The sequence below is a fragment of the Sylvia atricapilla genome, chromosome 6, assembly GCF_009819655.1.
Source record: "Sylvia atricapilla isolate bSylAtr1 chromosome 6, bSylAtr1.pri, whole genome shotgun sequence".
Classification (NCBI taxonomy): domain Eukaryota; kingdom Metazoa; phylum Chordata; class Aves; order Passeriformes; family Sylviidae; genus Sylvia; species Sylvia atricapilla.
Genome location: NC_089145.1, coordinates 29,998,936 through 30,019,929, shown reverse-complemented (window position 1 = coordinate 30,019,929; position 20,994 = coordinate 29,998,936). Strand labels below are relative to the sequence as shown.

At 41.1% G+C, this 20,994-nt stretch overlaps 1 protein-coding gene across 4 annotated transcripts in view; it reads right to left on the bottom strand.

Moving 5' to 3' along the window:
* The window catches only part of PLEKHH1 (pleckstrin homology, MyTH4 and FERM domain containing H1), a 54,740-nt gene that overhangs the window by 28,450 nt on the left and 5,296 nt on the right, over positions 1–20,994 (bottom strand). For all 4 annotated transcript variants that reach the window (XR_010743830.1, XM_066321375.1, XM_066321374.1 and 1 more), the window contains exons 2-7: positions 17,102–17,277; positions 11,445–11,507; positions 8,146–8,295; positions 5,417–5,500; positions 3,798–3,879; positions 154–1,160 (exon numbers count right to left, since the gene is read on the bottom strand). Coding sequence is in view for 3 of the 4 variants with exons in the window: in XM_066321375.1 (XP_066177472.1) it covers positions 154–1,160; positions 3,798–3,879; positions 5,417–5,500; positions 8,146–8,295; positions 11,445–11,507; positions 17,102–17,277 (1,562 nt within the window). In the remaining variant the exon portion in view is untranslated. The remainder of the gene's footprint in view (positions 1–153; positions 1,161–3,797; positions 3,880–5,416; positions 5,501–8,145; positions 8,296–11,444; positions 11,508–17,101; positions 17,278–20,994) is intronic.

Sequence of the window (20,994 nt, the reverse complement as noted above, 5' to 3'; positions counted from 1 at the left end):
TGCCCCATGAAGTCAAACTGTCCATCTTGGTGGTTCAGGAAAGTAACCTGTGATGCTCACAGGTAACAATTCAATGAGACCATGAGCTGTAGCCTAACCACTGGGCACAAGGACAAGCAGCACTTCTCATACTGTTGCCTTTGCATTTCTTACCCATGATGGGAATCGGTGCAGCGGTGGTGTGGGAGGTTTACATCCCGGGTCAAAGGTGCCAGCCTCAGAACTCACAGCTTCTCTCTGCTCTGCAGGTAAGTGGTGCATTCCCTCACATTCAGCTTCTCCCCTCAGCAGGCCACATTCTGTCTCCATCTTCTCCATTACTCCATCATCATCAATGTCTGTCTCCTTCAGGTGCCCACAGCTGACTGGAGGGTCTGTTATGGGCTGGAAAGTGCTAGTCTCCAAGTGCATTATATGATGGAAGGAGTTAGTCCCTGACTGTGGTTGGCTGTGATGTCTCTTGGCTAGCTGGATACTGTCTCTTGGTGTATTGGGTGTTCGTATTTTTGGAAAGGTCATACTACTCCCAAGGCTGCACTCTCTCCCTGAACAGAGGGAATCTGCTGTAACAGCTGATGTTGACACAACCAGAGGTGGCTCAGCAGCTTGGAGACAGCCATCAAACACGCTCATTACTTCTCCTGAGGAAGAGGAGTCCAGCTGGTGGGAGTGGAATCTGGCACTCAGATCATCAGGGAAGCGGGTGCTATCCAAACCCACTTGTTGCAAGGTGCTCACAGCATTACAGTTTCCTTCCAAAGATGACTGGAAAGTCAAAGCCTCAAGAATTCTTGTGGTCTCAGGTGGAGGGTCCAGTGAAATGGGACCAGAGCACCCTAAACCGTGTTCAGAACTTATGGTTGGAAATACATTTTTCCCTGTGGAGAGATTCCAGCTTGATGGGTCAGACATGAGCTTCAGCATACTCTGGGAAAGAAGAGATTTATCCTCTCCATTCTCAGTAAAGGTGTCATTGGCAAGGACTATGTTTGCTGAAGAGAGGACATGTCTGGAAGGTCCTGTATGACACACCTCTCTGAAACCAGGTGCAAGGAGCACAGATTTCTGGTCTATCTTCTCAGCAAAAGAGGCCTGTGATGCTCGGGGCTTCAGGGAATCACAGCTCCAAAGAGATTCAAGGGGAGGAATGCTGGTCATATCTACAAGGAAGGAGAAGAGAGGGTTAAGGCACTTTGATGTCTTCACTGTTGCTTTCTAGTGTACATTCAGTTGTATTTCAACAGCACCCTGGCCTATTTAGAACGACACGGAATGGAAAGGAGATGGCTGGGCACAGTTATGACTAAAGTACTATACATTTGTAATTGGAAATAGCACAGAAGAGATGAATAGGAAATGACCAATTGCTGTTTCTGACAAAAGTGAAATTAAGGGGCTCCTAATGAAATTAGGCAGCACATTTGAAATTTACACAAGGAAGGTTTTTTTCCCCAGACAAAAAAGCAAACAAAATGCTGCAGATAGGCCAGAAAAACTAATGTATCAGTAGCACAGGAGTTCTGGCCTAGCAACTCCCTACTGAGAGCAGAAGCTGGAAGTTTATATGGAGAGAAGGACAGCTTTACTTGCATTATTTTGTATAGTCCTTTCTGGAATGTGAACAGCCAACCAGGAGATGGGATACTGGCCTAGGCAAGCCTTCAGTCTAATGCAATATAGGATTTCATATATAATTAAGGCTCCTCTCTTAAAACATGAGAAGGAAATGCACCTATCCACACAACACTTAGTCAAATACACTGAAGTGGCCAAAACACTGCTTACAGCATGGCTTTTGGCTTTAGTGGACCTACAGTGATTTAACTCATCAAATGAGTGTGATTCCACTCATTCCCAGGGGTTAGATGGGGATTCCAGCAAAGGTACAGTGACCTTCTTAAACATGACAGCAATCGAGGAGTCTACTCACTTTTCAAGAATTTCCCTAAAGCTTTTTGTTATCCTTTTGTGCTGTATGACCCACACAGTGCTTTATGTTACAAAGTTTTATAATAGTTATTCACATGGTTTTGCTGTAAAATCTTCCCTTTTTTTTGTTCTTTCCCTGACCTCTCAGTTGGTATGTTAGAGGATGACATAAAAGATAGATCCTAGATTGTTCTCTGTCTACTTAGTACCTACACTTTATAATTATTATACTTTCTTCCTTTCCATAATTATTAAAGATTACCTCAGGTTAGATTACCTTTAATTTCCACCAAACAGCAGCTTTAGAATATGAGAAAGTGGGGGGAAAACTTGGAATGGCACAGGATGTTTGACTGACCTTGGCATTTATATTTATTTCAGCCTGACTGAAAAAGAACCAAATCACTAGATGCTTTGGAAACTGCAAAATATGGGTGAGCATGACTCTGCACAGCTATTGCTGAAAATACTGCCTGAACATCAAACTCTATGGGTATTGCTTAACCACCCATGGGATTTACAAGGAAACAGACACAAAGTTACAGAGGGAAGAGCAAACAGCAGAATAAATTACTGTTGACAGTGGAGAGGATCAAACTTGCTCTTGGAAACAGCTGAGAAAAAGACAACCCTGAGGGCATGACCTTGGCACTTGATTCACAAGGAGCTGAATGTTAGCAAAGCTAACACATAATGATGGCACACATAAATCCTGGCACATATTTTCCCCTGACCCAAAGGTAAATCATTAGTGTAGACTGAAAAGTTGCCATTCATTTTAAATATTACTGGGGTTGTTGCAGCTTCCTAGATGTGACAGGAGACTAAGAAGAAGCTGTTACTATTAGCATAGCAAGCAAGAAGAGATTTGTCTCTCTGCAGAGGCCTCTTCAGCCTGGCACAGTGGGACTAGTGAGGGATAAGAGGAGAGGGCAGTGCTGTTTACTGCCCAGAGAGCTGAGATCCAGGGAACACTTAATACCAGATTATTAACGCAGCTTACCAGGCATTCTCTTTTTGTGAACAGTCAGAGCCAGAGGGGATGAGAAAAACCTAGTCATAAAGCATTTCACTAGAAACGTGGTGGGATTTAGAAGGAATTTTGCCCTATTCCTTTGCTGTAGAGTAATAGGAATGCCAGAAGGAGTTCTGCAGGAAAGAAATGTCCCCTGCCCATATGCCCAGCCAAGTTCTGGAAACTGGTTCATCTTACTATGACCAAGCCAAAATCATTAAAAATAAAAATAAAATTAAGAGAAAAGTTAAGAGAGAATTTCTTTCTCAAAGTACATTACAAGAAAAGGTGCTGAATTCAAGCCTGGAGACCAAAGTTTTCCATCCAGCCACCAAAGAACTGCAAAACATCACATAAGTAGCTTTCTCCAACCCATAGCACAGAGGAACCCAGCTCCTAAAGGCAGACCAAAGAGCTGCTGCCTTGGCTCATTCGGTTACTCAGCTCACATGCCAGCAGAGGTTCTCTGGGATGAGAATGATTCACATGTGGAGGTACACTGAAATACATCAGGGACTTCTCCCCTGCAGCACTGAAGTGAATGGAGAGTTCTACTATGTATTTCAATGAATGCTTCTAACTCAGGAGCTCAGTGGCTTATTTTAATGGCAAATGCAGATTCTTAAAATAAAAGAGAGTCTATTCCCAATTGTTGGTGGGAAAACAATCAATAGTTAAGGCAGGTAAGCATGTTATTCCCATCTTAAAAATGGACCTGGCTAAGGAATAGAGCAACTATACTGCCTGCTGTCACAAGTTTTAATTTCTGACAAAGTTAAGAATACAACCCAGGAATGCCAACTTCCACTCTTGTGGTGGTTATTAGGCTACAGTGCCAGATGAACACATTTACCTTGCAATGCGTCCTGAAGAGTTTCAATTTGCTCCATCAGTCTCTGATTACAGTTTTTCAGGTGGTAATTTTCTAGCTCAAGCTATGAAACAAGAATAATAAAAACTGAAAAATAATGCAAAATTGTGAGCATGTGTGATCCACCACACAGAACATGTCTTCACCTTTATTACTTTCAAGTTTCTTAACAAGGAAAAAAAAAGATGGGTGAGTCTACCAGTCACCTCAAAACCCTTCTAATCAGCAGCATCACTAGACAACCCACTTAAAATATTTTGCTGGGCTTTCTCAATCAGCCTCTGTTTGAATTATTGGCATTTCTCAAATACGTCTTTAAATTTACTTCTCTGCTATGGCTTATCATTTACTCCTGTTGGAGAAATAACACTCATGAAAGAGAGAACCAAAAAAACTTTACCCAGAAGGTAAAGGTATTTTTTCCATCTCACCCTGTATGTAGTAAAAGATGTTCCCATGGATCCAGAGAATCAAAGGAAAAAAGCAAAAAGCAAACCAACATTAAGGATACATTTACATTTCCAATTAGGGCATGAGAAGTTCTTTGCAAATTTGCCTTATGCCTTTACTTGAAGAGTCTCAGCATCCATTTTTAAACACAGCAGTGCTACACCCCGACAGACTTCCCTCTTGAAGGAGTTCTGTGGTGGTGTCTCAAGTAACTCACTGGCAACAGAGATGCCAAAGTTCTCCAACTGACAGTGATCCACTTGTGCATGCTGTGCACCTGGAATCAGCATGTGGCACAAACCTCGCTGCCAGTAAAGACACAGTGTGAGTGTACGGATTCACAGCAGGTCACACCAAACCAAACCCTCTGCTTCCTCCTTTGTGCTGCACCACCCAGTAACCTAAATGCACCTTAAGTCATCTCACACAGGGAAGAGAAGCAGCACAGCAGCTCAGTGGATTATCTAGGCAACCAAATGACATTATAAAGTCACGTCATAACACAATCAATGCCTACAAACACTGCTTCTCCCAACTCCAAAAAATTCCCTTTCTGTCATAAACTTGGAAATACATACGTTTAATTTGGAATAAAAGACCAGACAGCCCACTCCCTGCTGAAAACTACTACTCCATCTTTAAAACTGCATGCTCACCCTCTATATTTTTTCTAGAGGGTAGGTCCAGATAGAGGCATAAATCCACAGGATGGATAGAACAGAGAGGTCAGAGACAAAAAAACCTGAGCAGTAGGAAAATAGCGTTAGTGAGAGATGGTAAATTACAGGAGAGCAAAAGACATGTTTGTGTAACAGGTGCTCTGTCAGAAAGGAACAGAAACTGCATCCAGAGAAAAGGAGAGGTGAAAGAAAGCCAAGTGAAAGCCACTTGTGACTAGTCAATCTTCAGAAGCTGCTTTTGGGCACTGGTGACTTCACAGTCATTTATAGTTTTCCCAATAAAGTAAACAGCCCTTGGTAACAGTGATGACCCCAGCCCTACAACTGAGTATGTGCAGGGCCAAACAAGCAGAGTGCCTCTGTAGCAGATTGACTGTCCCCAGACTGTTGTCCTACATAGCAACCCCCTGGCTGTGCAGCCACTGTACTTACTCACATGCCTTGAAACCTGGCAGAAAGCCAGAGACTTACCTCCCTGAGCTTAAATGTTACCCACTCTTTGATCTTGGCAGCTTTCTCTTGAACAATTTTGGCTTCCTCAGTCCTCAGCTGTTTCTGTGCCAAAAAAACAAAACCAACATTAGACACATTAGGAGAGTAAAACTAACAGTTCTCAGTGAGTTACTGCATCAGGAGTGACTGAAACACAGAAGCTCCCACTCCAGACATAAGATTTAAGACTGCAACTTGGATACAATTGTTCAGCTGGCCTCTGGAAAAAATCAAGCTCTAAGTTGTTTTACATGGTCCCTAGAGTTAAATTCAGAGGCTTGTTTCAAAAGTTTGCTGTGGAATAGCAAAATCCAGGTCAGGTAACAATTGGCCACTTATCACAGTTTGAGCGGGGTCTGCAACTTTTTGTGTTTCAGATGGTTTTGCAATGTTGCTGCTTGCTGTTGAGCATCCATAGGGTTCCCCCAGCCTACACACACATTATTGGCCAAAGGTAGTAAGAATTAAGCAGTGCCAATTAGCAGATTGATTCATAAAACATCAATCATTCCAAGCAAAAGGGATTCAGTTGCTGAACCACGAGTCTAGAGCAGAATCTTTCAAAGTGCACAAGATGCAAATACCAACAACATATTTAACACACACACAATATTCTCATTGAGAAAGTAAATTAAAAAAAAAAAAAAAAGCTTCACAACCTGATCCTGAAAAACACTAAGAGGATTTCAGATGTTATAAGTGGTTGTATGTTTACATATCCATTAGAACAGGTTCATCATTTTTGCAGCTGTGTTTTCTCAGCTGTGTTTCTAACTTTTCTGGAAATTTCCTTTGAAAGATGCTGAATTAACACTATGATCACCTGAAGTTTTATCTTCTGTGTGGCTTCATCAGAAGCAACATCACTGAAAACTCTCCTATCTACATAATGATTTAAACAACTACAAGGAGAAATCAGTTCCAGGAGCAATGGAGGGAAGGAAAGAGGAGGAATATACACTACATGGCATATCAGCCCTCATTTCTCCAATTAAGGGGCAAAGATAATGCCTTCTGGTAGCAGCTGGTGGTTTCCCTGTTATAATTTTTTTCTGAAGTAAACAAATACCAGTAATTACAATTATAAAAAAATGTCACTCCTTCCCCCTACTTTAAATTTTTCATACTGATAAATAGACCACACAAAAATCCCCACATTTTCACATCACTTTTAATCACCACATGCTATTTATCACTACAAATGCACATTTAAATGCTTTTATTCAAGTATGTTTGTTGACTTTAAAATAGGCCCTTGCAACACTACAGGCAGCTTACACATTTGTAGTTGAGCATAATGAAGCAAAAGCAATCAAAGCAGATGCTTCAAGCGGAAGATTTATTTAGATTTCTTTTCCTTTTATATGACTGTGTGTGTTCCTAATCATCAGGTCTCAACCCGTGCAAGAGTTAGAACACTAGATGTGCCTACAGATCTGAAATGATCTGGCACATACAGTAGATTTACCATCTCCAAATATCCATCACATGGGAACTGGCTTTGAAACCCCAGCGGCCCTGACTTGTCTTGGAACAAGGTCCAAGAGGCAAAAGATTCAGATTATTACACTACATGAAGTACAATGCCAAGATTTTATTCAGGGTTCTAAAGCAGAACAGTGACACGATGACCACATTGTCACCACGCTTAGTAAGCCCTGCCTCTAAGCAGAACCAATTCACTCAGACACAGCAGCCAGAGATGCAGTTATTGTGCTTTAAGATCCAAAAGCAATTACAGATTCTTTGTGTCCCACGCTATTGTGTGATCCAGACATGACCTCAGAGTTCTCTCAATGATGCTCTGAACATGGCTCTTCAAACCCCAGCGAAAACAAACAGCATGCCTTACAGGGACCCTTAGTAACCTCCTAGCATTGCCACCATCTCATCCCATTCTAAAGCTAAACCAGTGACTCTGATAATAAGTATTTCTTGTCTGGAATTGCCAAGCTTTGGCTTTTCATTTCTAGAAACTCATTTTGCCTCTTGTTGCTGGAACAAGACTTCTACTAACAGTCCTTGAACAGGTGGCAATTAGTTTGATGTAACTCAAATGTTACTTTTTTTTTGTAAAATTCTACTTCTATTTAAGTTATTTACTTAGCAACACACAGGAATACCTCATTCTTCATGTTATAAAAAACACAGGGCAAAGCCTTTACTAGAACTGAAATACAAACTCTGCTGTAGATGTAGCACCCTCCTTCCACCAACTGAAAATTACTAAGAACTATCCATACTGAGAAACAGCTGCTCTTTTATAAATGACATCTGACAAGAGATGAGCTACGCTAAAGGACTGCTGAAGATTGGGAAAAGACCCTTCCCAAGAAGCAGCATGAACAGTCAGATAAGGGTTACACAGCCGTTTTGCAAAGCAATTGTTATGCCAAAAAGCCAGAGAAGCACTGTGATCAGACTGCAGCATTACAATGTAGGGTCTCAGCATTAACATAAGGAAGCCCTTTAGGAACATTCACTGATCTGCAATAATGAAGAAACATGGGCAGTTGATGCTGAGTGGATGTTTTGTCTAAAAAGGAAAGAGAGGATCTTGTACTGGGCTGGGCATAATCTTATAGCTGATCTGGAGGCAACTGAGAGACTAACTTGTTATGAAACATAATCTGTGTCTTTGAAATATACATTACAGAATCCCTCTAACTCGTGAAACCTACAGGCCTCCCTGTAGAAAATACCCCTACCTGTTTTGCTAGCTGTGTTTCCAATTTGTTGATCAGATCCTCCTTTCCTTGTACTGTGCACATTAGCTCCTGGTATTTCCTGTGCAAGGTGCTGTCAGATTCACCAGTCTTCATGTTGGCAAGTTTTATCTTCTCTTCCATAACTCTGACCTGTAATGGTAATCAGAAGAAAATTGAATAAACCCCAAAAACGCCAAAAGAAACCAATGCAAATCAAGGAGCTGCTTGTGTATTGGTAAGAGAATGAAAATAAATGAGAACATTTGTGGGCTTCTAATTTTTTAAGACAGGAAAGTAAAAATAAAACATAAAAAACCACATCACCCTTCAGGTCACACTTAGTTTATACCCACATTTGTGAAAGGAACATTGTTCATTCATTTGTAATGCTGAATCAGTAACAGATGCAAACTGAACCACGAGCAGATAAATGCACCATGAATTGCGAGATATTACAATCAAATTATTAATCAAAGATGCCATACAGGCACCATAGTCTCCAAACACATATGGACATGTACATCCCACCCTTCTCCTCTGCAATATCGTGGCCAGTTCTTTATCTCATTCACTACCAAGGTATATACCACAAACCCCTGGCCATTTGCTTCAGATTAAAATTTTTATAGGAAAAAGTACTATGGAGGTCCTTCGTCCTCCTATCCCCAGCTTAAAACAGTGTTTTGGCAACTCCTGTCTTTCTGCCAAATCTCCAGACCTACTAAGGAACCACAATGTTAGATACTTCAAAAGATTTTCCTGTCTTTAAGCTCCTGCCAGTGCCAAGACTTCTTCATCTCAGCAAGAGAAATATCACTGCAGTGTTACTTCACTACAGAGGAAGTTTCAATCCACTAAAATTTAGTGGCTACTAAAGTATTTCAGGTTTTTAGCAAATTTTTTTAAATCTCTTTGCTTTCTTCCAAACCTTTGTCTCTCAGTAATGCCACTCCATTTTACCATTACCTCATTCTACTGCAACGGATTATAAAACTTCATGTCTAAAGATGAATGGAATCCCTTGAATTTAATTTAAATGTGCTAATTGCAGCATTTGATGATGGGAAAATCTCTGGTTCCAACACATCTCAGAGGAGCTAAATCTGCAAAGAAACCAACTCCAAATACCATAAATTTAGCATGAACTTCGAACCAGAAAGACAGAATGCAGGCAGCAATCTGAGCACTTCACAGTGTCTGTGCAAGAGGGTTAGTCACACTCTGTTGAGCAGCCTACACTTCATACTTGCAGAAGCTGTGTTTTGTCCTCCTGTCTGCCTGTATTAGGCAGAGAAGCAAACTGCCTCTTCCTCATACTGAATCAGAAAGGTAAGCACCCAACATCCGAGCCAGAAAACTAAGCCTGCTGAGTCGGATGTGCTTTCATTAGAGTTTAGGGTGATTATAGTAAAAAGAAATGGCCCCTCCTTCCTGTCTGATGCCCAAATGCTGACTCTGTACTAGAGGCTCAGCAAGGGGACTGCAAACATGTGATTTCCTTAATTGAGGTTGGCAGCTACAGGGAGTCCATTGAATTAACAAATCCAACCCCCCAGACTCCTGGAGAGAAAGATAACAAGGGATTTTGCACTTGATGTGGAGCCCTCTCATTTGTTGGCTGCCTCTCATTCATGGTGAATGTACTCATTAGTGGAAGGGAATGGTCCTACTCTTACGCTGTCACTTCTTCAGGCGGTCAGGCAGCAATGCAGCATTTCCCTAGGAACACTTATCTCTGGATGTGGATAAAGCTGCTGGATAAGGATGTGGATAAGACAAACATTGAGGGTTGCTGGTCTTTAGGACCTGCCAACATATGGCTACAGAACTGCTGCTGGCAGATGAAATGAAGGCAACCCTCATTTCTGCTGGTAGAAGGTGAGTGAAGGCAACCCTCATTTCTGCTACACCTTCCCAGCCAAATTCTCCCTTTCTTGTCCATTCTTGGAGCTGGATTTGACTTGTTCTCCATCCTGTCCCTTGCTGGCATTGCATCTTATCATATCGTGGGCATTCTGCTCCTGTCATTGAGGTGCCTGCTAGCATGAAACCTTCACTGGCCAGTGGCAGTAACTATTTCCTGCTGGTGCTGTCAGAGCTGTCACTTTTGCCTGTATTGTGTTACCTTTGCCTGTCTTGGTAGGGTGTGGACTTACTGATACCACTCTCGAGAACAACTCTCGTTCTTCACTGGTAGTTACTGGTCTAGCATAGAAGCCAATAGCATGGTGTTAAGACACAGCATCTTTCCTAGAATTAAGCTGATCAGTGCAAGACAGTCAGTAAAAAATCTTGATGTCAGTATCAAACTGGTTCGGAAAAATATATTCTGCAGACCAAATACCTTTCCAGGTACTCCAAGTTCTTGATTCCCAGGTGATATGTCTCCCAGTGCTTGTAACACTGCCTCTTTAGTCCTTCACTTCTGAAATCATCTTTGACAGTCATTCTTGGCTGTGTGGCTTTTATTTCGGCTCTTCAACCCCTGACTTAGTGCTCAGTCCTGCAGCTCTTGTCCAGCTGGAGGCAGCTGATTCACTTCAAGCCTCCCCTCCAGCAGTGACTGCAGTGATCCAAGAGCTCAGACCCCCTGGCCTGTCTCGGCTTTTTGGTTTCTGTAATTTTAGAGTGCAGAATGTCTGCTTCCCAAAGGTCTATTATTCTCTATAGCCTGTTCACAAACTCAAGTCTGCCTCTCTCCCGGGCTGCATTATTCAAGAAGCATAGAAGAACTAGTTTATACAATATGCCAAATTTTTAGATGACTACAGTAACAGGCAATGAATCCAGCTCTTACTGTTTTTCTCCATGGGCTCCTGAGCCAGAGCAGTAATTACTGAAGAGTCCAAAACAAGTGAAAAGGGTGTGTCTGCACAACTTACTCCTTCCACAGAACCTTCTCTACTGGTAGACAAGTCCTCACCAGTACTCTTAAGTATTTGTTTCCTGAAGACTTGCCAAGCAACCTTATCTTTGCGATTTAATCCTGAGGTCCAACACCTCTTTCCTTTTCCACAACCAAGCCTGCCTATTATGGATGAGGGGGTAAAAGGCTGTGAAACTGACAGGAAGGTGCAAGGTGCTTGTTTTCACTTAGGGTTCAACATATTCAGGCACCTGTTCAGAGCTAAGGCTCACAGACTGGGAAATAGACCAGAAAATCCATTCACCACTGTAAATCAGTGTTTCCCTAGCAGGGCATAGCACTGCAGATTGCTGTCTGTATGCTAGACTGGAAGGAATTTAGAGTGAGTTAAGTGCTGGACTTTCACCAGAGCCACCATCAAAGAACCTCTTACCTGTTTCTCTGCATCCTCAGCTCTTTGCTCTGCTTCTACCACTCTCTGTTCCAATTCCTGCATCTTCAGAGACAGAAAAGAGAGAGAGGGAAAGAATGAAAATAAATTAACATCACTTGGAAATTCACATTTTACTCAGGACTTGTGCAAGCCTACAGATCTTTGCATATTTTGAGTTAACTGGACAACTTTGACCAGGAAAAAAAACCAACCTTTGACCTTTTCCAGTCTTCTGCCCTACTTTGAATACACCAGAACCATTTTCTCATTAGTGAGCTTCATAATTCATTACATGGGTCAAAGGAACAGAGCCGAAGTCTTGACCTCATCTCTACAATTTACACACCATGGGCTGCCCCTGCAAGGAGCCTGTCTACAGTGCACCATTCTTCCCTGATCTTATTTCAGCTAGGATTCATTCACAATGGTAAATAAAAATGAATATATCTTGGAAAGCTCAGAGAAGGTTCTCTATGATGCCACATTGTACTTGGCTTTGGCTTCACAAGCATCATAGGCTGAAAACTGACAAGATTAACAATGGTCTTAATTTTCCTATGCTTCTTTTCATTTTAAAGAGCTTTGAAAACTGACAGTTGTGATTCAACATCTGAACATTGCTGCTATCGAAGTCAAAGGACACTGAATAGAATTTTATCCTTAATGTTTATAAGTCATGTCATTCTCATAAAATTCAAACGTACTGGTGTTCTTCTAATAATTTACCACTAGAGCCCTTTTTTTTTTGTGGATGGTAGTTGGTTTGGGGGATTTTTTTAATTGTTTTTCTTTTAAATTTTTATTTAAATAGCAACCTAGTATCTCATTTGATATTTGCCAAAGTCATCTTCACCTGACCTGCTTTGACAGGTCTCAAATTTAAGCCCAGCAGTACGAAGTCAGTGACACTAAGTTTTATCCAGTAAGTTGCAAAATTTGAAGAGTGCTTCATGGAGTTTGCAGCATTTACTTATGTTTAACTGTGGAAATAATGCCATTGAAGAATCTTCAGAAGACTGAAAGAATCATGCTTAAAGAAGAAAAACTACAAAGGGAACTGAGCTCCTTTTCTCTCCCATGCATTCTGGAAAAAACATTGGAGCCGAGTATTCAGGTTGGTCACTAACAGGACCAAACCAATATATCTGAAAATGAAACTTATTCCTCTTGGGTTCATCATCCAGAACGGACGTGACAACATTCCCATTTCCATTTGCCTTCCTTCATATGGCAACAAGACAAGTCTTCCTTCCATACGTGCTCACTGATACAGGAGCAGACTGACCCCTAGCAGCAAACATCTTGAAAGGCATGTACACCCCTCAGTATGTAGTCACATAACTAAAAAAGCAATGACATAAATTAAAACCATGAAGATCAAAACCTGCTATGTTTAGCATGATACCTCTCACATTTGCTTTTTCAGTGGAACAATCAAATACAACAGTCTCTGTAACTTAATATCTAAATCAAGGATGGTCCTTTGGCAGAGGAACAGAGATGCCACAGAGGACTGCAGCCATACAAAGCTGCTCTGCCCAAAGAGTCTTCTCAAAGGCTGAGCTCAAGGCAATCTGACATGAATAGCAGTGGTCTGTGTTACATGAGTATGTCCCCCTTCAGAACAGTCATGTACCCATGAATTTATCTGCTAGTCTCTGGGCAGTCATCACCACAGACAGGTAGCAGCAAAACATATTGACAAAAGAGAGATGCTAAACATAACTATTGGGGAGACATACTATGCTTTGTGAAACAAAGTGTTTAAGACAGTAGCTTCAGAATCAATGGTCTCTCCCAGTCTTCTGATTAATTGACAGGGTCTACATTTATAGCACAGATGAGATTCTGGGTTATTTTACCAAGCTATCCTCTTGAACTCAAAATTCAAGCCTCCACAAGGTGAGAAATCTCCATGAAAGACTCAGGTTATTTTAAGAAGACAGCACTGTTCTGACTGAGGAACTCCTTGTTGTCCCAGCAGTTGCTCTGCATTGCTAGCAGTTATGAATCTTGATCAGGACAGAGAATCTATGTTGAGACCATTCCTGATCACTAAAAAGTTATGAAACTTGTGCAAGCAGGGTGACCTGGCTAAGTTCCAGCTAAATCAATTACTTTTGTCACCCTAATTCCCTCTGTAGCCTTAGATGAACTTGTACTTTTCTTAATTTCCTGTAGTACATTGTTGGGTTGTCCTACCATGAACTGTTAAATAACTGCTGTGTTCCTCGTGGACATGAAATCATTATTTCACTCATCCCCAGTGTCAGCACTCTCACAGATTTAATACATACATGCCTGTAAGGCTCTTTCAAATCCCTCAATGAATTAATAATAATGCTTGGTATTTACATGGGTCCTTTCATTCAAAATGCTTTATAATTTGACAAATGCTACTAAGCAATGTGACCCAGGTCACATAAAACACTTAGTAACCAAGCCAAATGCACAGAACTCTTCTTTCAAACACTAGCTCAGACAGTTTGTATGGGAGAAACAGGACTAGTTGAATAGCCATGCTTGCATGAGACAAAAGAGCCTTTTTGCAAATGTTCATTGTTTATTGAAATAGGACAGAAGCAGGTTAAGTTACCCAGATGGCCATTCTAAAAATTGAAAAAAAATCCTCCCATCAACCATTCACACAGGCTTTCCCTCTCCTGATGGCTCAGAAGAGGCTACATAAAATTGAGTGAAGAAAGTTCCTATGCCTCTCAGCTTCATTTTTCTCCTGCTGTTCTGTTCCAAAGCTCACTTTTAACCAGGTCAACCCGCTGCCGAGGCAACAGTCTGCTATGCCACTCACCAGTGGAGGAGTATCCCTTCTCCTTGCATGCGTACAAGAAAATCAGGGTGAAAATAACTGCCTGTTTCCAAAGCAATCCCTGCTTATGCCCACGAGGTAGGACTCAGTGCCTCGTGCCCTGTGGGGTCCAGCAGGATGGCACAGCTTTGTCCGGGAGAGCAGGGGCTAAGGCTCTTCTGCCACACCAACCCCCAGCCAGGCTCTGTGCAGCTTGAGCAGCTCTGTTTGATAGCTGAGACCAGGCTATCAATGTGGAAGTTCACACCATGTGAACTAGGGCATTGGCAGTTAAAGCACTGGGTTTTAAATTCCTCATGTTCTGAACAGCGATCTAGATTATTCAATCTAAGCGGATTTTAAAAATCTCAAGTATTTAAACTGTTTGAGCACATTGTACTACCAATGCCAGGCATGAGTGGTTGGGTTTTTTGCCAGTAAAAGCTGTCTTGAAATCAAAAAATTAGTTATAAAGGACAATTTAAGACGTGGGGATCAGGTTTTCAAGCCTTTCAATCAGTCACCTCCATACCTATGATAACCTAGCTGATGGCCAAGTATCACACCCCTCTTAATATTGTTCTTCACTTTCACCATGTAAAAGCACTTAAAAAAATAATTTTCCTGTTACTGCAAACAGTTTTGGGAAGATCTCAGCAATGTTTACCACAGGTTGGCACACAGCTTCAAACTGTGCAGACTTCACATTTTTCCAAGATCATCCCCTCTCACTGCCCCAAAAAAACTTTCTTGGAATGCAGGACTCTCCAGTAAGTCTGAATCTCTTCATTCTCATAATGAGGAAAACTTAAAAATCACAGTTGCTATAAAATCTATGACAAAAATCCCTGGAGCTGCCATCACTAGATGTAAACCAAGCACCTCCTTCAGTTCTGCATCACTACCCACCTGCGAGTGAGAAGGATGCAGCGCAGACAGGGAGCCCCTGTTGCTGTGACTTGCTGGGGCGTCCTGTGGTCACTGAGGAAAAGGGAAGGAGGGTCTCTGAGCAAGTCATTACAGACCAGCTGGGAATCTGAGGCACAGGACACTTCCCAAGAGGACTGTTCAATGTAAGCACTGTGTGTCTGAATCCACCTGCAGCAGGAGAGCCTGCCAGAGCTGCCCCACAGTCCCTGCTGAAGCTCTCCCCTTCCCACATGACATTCAGAGTCGGGAACTGCAAGCCTGTTAACTCTTTGACCCTTCAAGTAAAGCTACAACAGCACTGTACAAGTAGTTACAGAATAACCTGATCACTGAACCAAGCTGCTCCTTAATCTTAGCAAAGGGAATATCACTTTGACTAAAAGGCTGGATAAATGGTAGCGAGGCCCCTGAAGCAGATGAAAACTTAATTCTCTGCCATGACCCACAAATTTCCCTAAAGAGATAGTCAAAATATATCTGGCAAGTCTGTTCTCCAATAAGAAAGTCTGGTAGGTGGGCTTGTCTCATGTGTGGGTAGTCAGGAAGTTTCTCAAAGCAGAAATTAACAAAGCACAAGGACACAGATCTCATAATGCAGCAAACTTACAAGTACTGCATATGGGTACTGGTTGTCTTTACCAGACCTGTTCCACATCTATACATGATTTTTTTGTAATGTGCCTTTATCTAAATGGACTTTACAACCACTTTCAATGTTTTTCAAGGTAAGTAATCACTAAGGTCCATCTCAGAAGCTAATTTGAAGAGATGAAGAAGCTGCTTAGAATTGCGCAGTTCCTTAAAAATATGAAGGGTGGAAAAAAAGTCTCATGCAGTATATGGCAATAGTGAAAATGTAATTACAGTGGAAACAGGGAGGAAAATTACTCCTCTCTCAAGTAGTTGTCATCTGGATGTTTTTACATCCAAAACCAACAAACAAGAATATACACATAGAAGTTACATAATACAAGATGGAGCGAAAGTGAGTTTAAAACATATCTGTCATCAGGTATAGTAAACTGAAGTCAGCTGTACAGATTTCAACTTCATTAGTAAAACTGTTCTCACTTTCCTATACCAACTGAATATCTGAGCAATCTTGGACTGAACTGTGATAATGTAAGCCACGTTTTGAAAAAAAGGAGTCCCACAAATCTGGATTTTATACAGATTTAGCAAAAAAGCTTTACTTCTAATTGAAAAACAACACCATTTAAGGTTAAGAAAAAACACAAAACATTCACACTATGACAAAAAACAAGCAAAAAAAAAAAGGCAAACAAACTAAACTGCAATAAAATCCACAGATCTTTACCAGTTCTCTCCTCTAGGATGCAAACAAACTCACCCGGAGGCATTTGAAAGAGATTAGTAGGAGATGTCTCTAAAACCACAGATGTCATGTAAGTTTCTAACATCCAAATCTCAAAATATCTGGCCTTGCTCGTCATTATCCCCAGAATGTTTTGACTGGATATGAAGTGTTATTCTAACACTATGGCAATACACATATCCTTGTCTGGGCTTTTAACATTACAGCATAATTTGCAGTCCTCCAAGCTTTTCTGTTGCCAGCTAAGTCCCGATCCTGCTGTTCTTACCCAAAACATCCATCTTAGCTCTGCAGTTGTCTCAGTCACTTTAGATATCCAGAATCTTGCTGGTACAGTGTTTTCCACTAGAGTCCAAATACTTGGTGATCTTTGCAGTAAACAAGGCAAATTCTTTTTGTGTCACTTTACACCACTATGACAGGCACATCTCTGCACCTCAACTGATAAGCAGAGAGCAAAGACGTACTGTAATCAAGGAAGAAATCCTCACTGCAAGTAACAGACACATTGGATAGCTCGGCATTTACCGATTTTTTGCTTTTGTGTCATAACTCAGTGCAAAGTAGAAGTCACCTCTGCCTCACCTTCTCAGCTAACAGCTCTCGGATCTTGCTTGCCTGCAAGCGGAATTTGAAGAGCTGGGACTCCAACACAAGGCATCGCTTTTGCCAGTCCATACAGCTGCCATTGTCCACTGTGAGTTCTGCCATTGTGAAGTTAATCATCCATTTAGGATGTCGTCTGAGGTGCTCTAAAAATCCTACAGAATCGAAGGGAAAAAAAAGAAATATTTTAAAAGGACAAATTTATCACCTCTGTGCCTAGTTTTCCTTGGTCCCTCTTACAGAACTGGTAATAACAGCCATTTCTTCTCCAAGCAGAAGATGAAGTAGTACTACACTGAGTCACTGATATTTCCCTCTGCCAGAGGTCACTCTAAATGGATAAACGTTTACCTTTAGAATGAGTAAATAATTTACTACTGCATTATACTGTATATTCCAGAAACAACCTTACTACTACCCTTACAGTCTTGCTCAGCCTCTACCCAGAGATTAGGAGTATTTTTTACTCCTGCCTCCTTTGCTCCAGTACAGCTGTGAACTCTCAAGTCACTAAAACCTCAGGTACCATACACACATTTTCAGCTTGAGTCACCAGTGCCTTATCTCATACAGACTGTGTTAAGATGATGTGATGTATTAAGCAACTGTTCCCAATCCCTAACTACTTGACACAGTCAGTTGACAATGAGAGTGGAAGTGCCCCAGTATCTAAACAATTGCTCTGTTAAAATAAAGAGAATCCATACAGGAATAACTTAGGGCTAAAGACAAAGCATGTTGCTCTACTGAAGTCCTTGCAGACATCAAGAGATACATACAGCCCCAGAAAATGGAGAAAGCTGTAGTTTTTGAAGATCTTTAATTTTCCTACTCAGTAACAGTTTAGACATTCCAGACACTTTGTGCTTAAGACACAAAAAAAATCTAGGTAATAGATGTTCTTAACCAAATTCAGGTATTTATGAACAAAAAGGTCAACTCAGAGTGCGTAGTCCAACAGCCAGCTGTATTACCAAACAATAACAAATGTTTGCAAAGCTAGAACAGCCATTAGCTCAGCTTCATCAGAACAATTAAATCCTTACTTGTTAAAGGATCTTTTCATCAGCTCACAAGCAAACTCACAAGTCCCAAACAGTGACAGACCAAGGAACAGTCCAGGATTTATGAGAAAGCTACAAAGTCACTCAGCCTCACTGCCCTTACATCTGCCTTTCTCTGCAGAGAGGAGAAGTTTAAGATGTCCCTCCAGTTGTACCCACTTGTCAGAATACCTAGTTCATGTTTTGCACGTAAGACTTGAGATTCAAGTTACTGTAAGTGTACATAATAGTGTGAGTATACATACCACAACAAGCCACTCTATCCAGTTACATGTCTGATGTTCCGAGCTAAGGAAGATGCATTCTATACCCTTTGGCAATAAACATTACCTGTGAGTTATTTTATGTTCAGGTTGCTTTGTTCAGTAATAGAAAGTTTCCCAGACAGCAAGTAGTCTACTTTTCCAATGACTTGTGAAATACGATTCCAGAAGGTAGGTTTGAGTAAAACAAGAAAAGAGTATGCTCATGTGTAGTAGAAAACACTTGACAATAGGAAAGAAGACCACTTTCTTACAAGCAGCACACTTAGTGCTTTACAGAAATAGAGACCATCCTTTTCCACAGCCCATCAAGCACATTGCTCTAATCTCTAGCCTTAACTCCATGCCAAGCATTTAACCAGGTTACCTTTGGTACAGTGTTTCCCTATAACATAGCGCTATCAGTCCTTCCCGAGCCAAAAGAGTGCACTAAGCCATGGAAGGATCCTACAACATTGTTAAGTTTGTTTACAGCTAACTCTGTTTTGGACATAAGTAATAATTCAGCCCTCAAATGAAATTCTGTTCTCTTTCATACAAGTATAAGGAGCTTTTAGCCTTTATTCATAAAGTTTAAATCCAAAGAGGGCATACAAATGAATGGGATGGACTCTAATGACACAAAACAAAATGAAACTGATGTACCAAACAACTCATGCCAAAGCAAAAGTAATTTTCCCACACACACCATAACTTCTGGTTGAACTAAAATACCATAGTTCCAAATAGGGGGTCTAGGATGAGATAGGTGTCCTGAACCATTACATTTTATTCTTTATCACTACAGACAACTGCATTTTATAATCCTGTTCATAAATGAACACTGCCCTTCCCTACAACCATGCTGGCAGTTCTCCCACTATTCCTATTATTCTAGAACCTCACATCTCTAATGAGTTGCCTTCCAATTACCAGCATAAACATAGCCATAACCAGCTTGTATCTGTTAATTCTTGTAGATTATTGTCCTTCAGTTTAGCTAGGGTTCTTTTCCTCCATCATATTTACCCCTTGATATATTTATAGATATCAAAAGCTTTTCCTTAAGGACCTCAATCTGCAAGGCTAGAGACAAGGGGCTCCTTTAGCCTCATGAGAAAAGCTCCCTGCTCTCTCTCTGCACATCCCTGTTCCAGCTTCAGTGCACATCATATAAAAGAGCTGGATCTTCTCTTCTTGCTCCCCTTCATAGCCATGGGTGACCACAACTGCATCTGAAAGCCAGCATGCACCCACAACAAAGCCTTGTGTAAAGGCATTAAGCACGTTCCCCTCTCCTAGGGAATGTCTCATTGGACTGCATTTGCCTTTTTTACAACCATATTGCACTGGTGGCTGACATTCACAGACAAACTGACACAACTGGAACAGAGGAATCTCAGCTGACTCTACCTTTGTAAATGGCAGATGTGGGAGAGCAGGAGGGTAATTACAAATGGACTGGAACTGATTAATTAAGCTCAGGTCTGTGCCAGATTTCTGAAAGATCAAATTCTCTGTACTACAGGCCATTGTGGTACCACACAATAAGACAAGGCAATGGGCAGAAACTGATGCATAAGAACTTTCACTGGAACATAAGGAAGAACTTTTTTGTTGTGCAGGTGACTGAGCACTGGAAAAGGTTGCCCAGAGAGGTTGTGGAGTCTCCTCACTGGAGATACTCAAGAACCATCTGGATGCAATCCTGTGCCATGTGCTCTCAGATGGCCCTGTTTGAACATGGATGTTGGACCAGACAACCTACTGTGATCCCTTCCAACCTGAACCATTCTGTGATTGCAAAATTCAACATGTCCATGGTAACCCTGTGATTGATTAGTATAACTATATATTTTTAATTACAGGCAGTATTTTTATGGATCACTAAATTTTAAAAAGCATAGTTTGGTTTTGGGTATCTGAAAGGAGCCTTACTCTTTAGGCAACTGAATCTTTTCCTCCTCTACTAATTTTAAAGAGTGCTCTTCCAGGTATTGTGCCCACTTTATTACTACTTATAATGTGCAATTTTGGTTTGTGTCATTAGATTAATCCCCTGTGTCAGTAGCCAATTCTACCAGTAAAATACCTACTATCTAACTGCCCCCTCTTCAGCACTGTGTTGTCACATTCTCTTTTGTCATTTGTCTATCTTACCATTCTTCTATTAATCCCCATCTCCTCCACTTAAGCTAATAACTTTCCCATGTGTCATCATACCAAATGGGTTCTGAAGGCTGGAGATTAGATTTGTAGCTTTTACCCCTAGCAAAAACCTTACACTATTTCAGAGAAAGATATTGTATCACAATGTCTAATATTTACCTCTAGAGGACAACTTTATTTACAAAATTTATTCTGCATTTTCTTTTACTATTAAAATGCATTGCTCCTTCTCCTCTGTTCTTCTGAACATAACCAGTTCATCTGTACTCTGTGAATCACAATATCAACTTAATTTTGACAGACTGACTTTAAGTCACTTCCATTGCACCTGCCATTTCAGATGTCCTTTTTTGTAAGCCTTAACCATCTTTTTTTCAGTACATTCTTTGATTCCCCT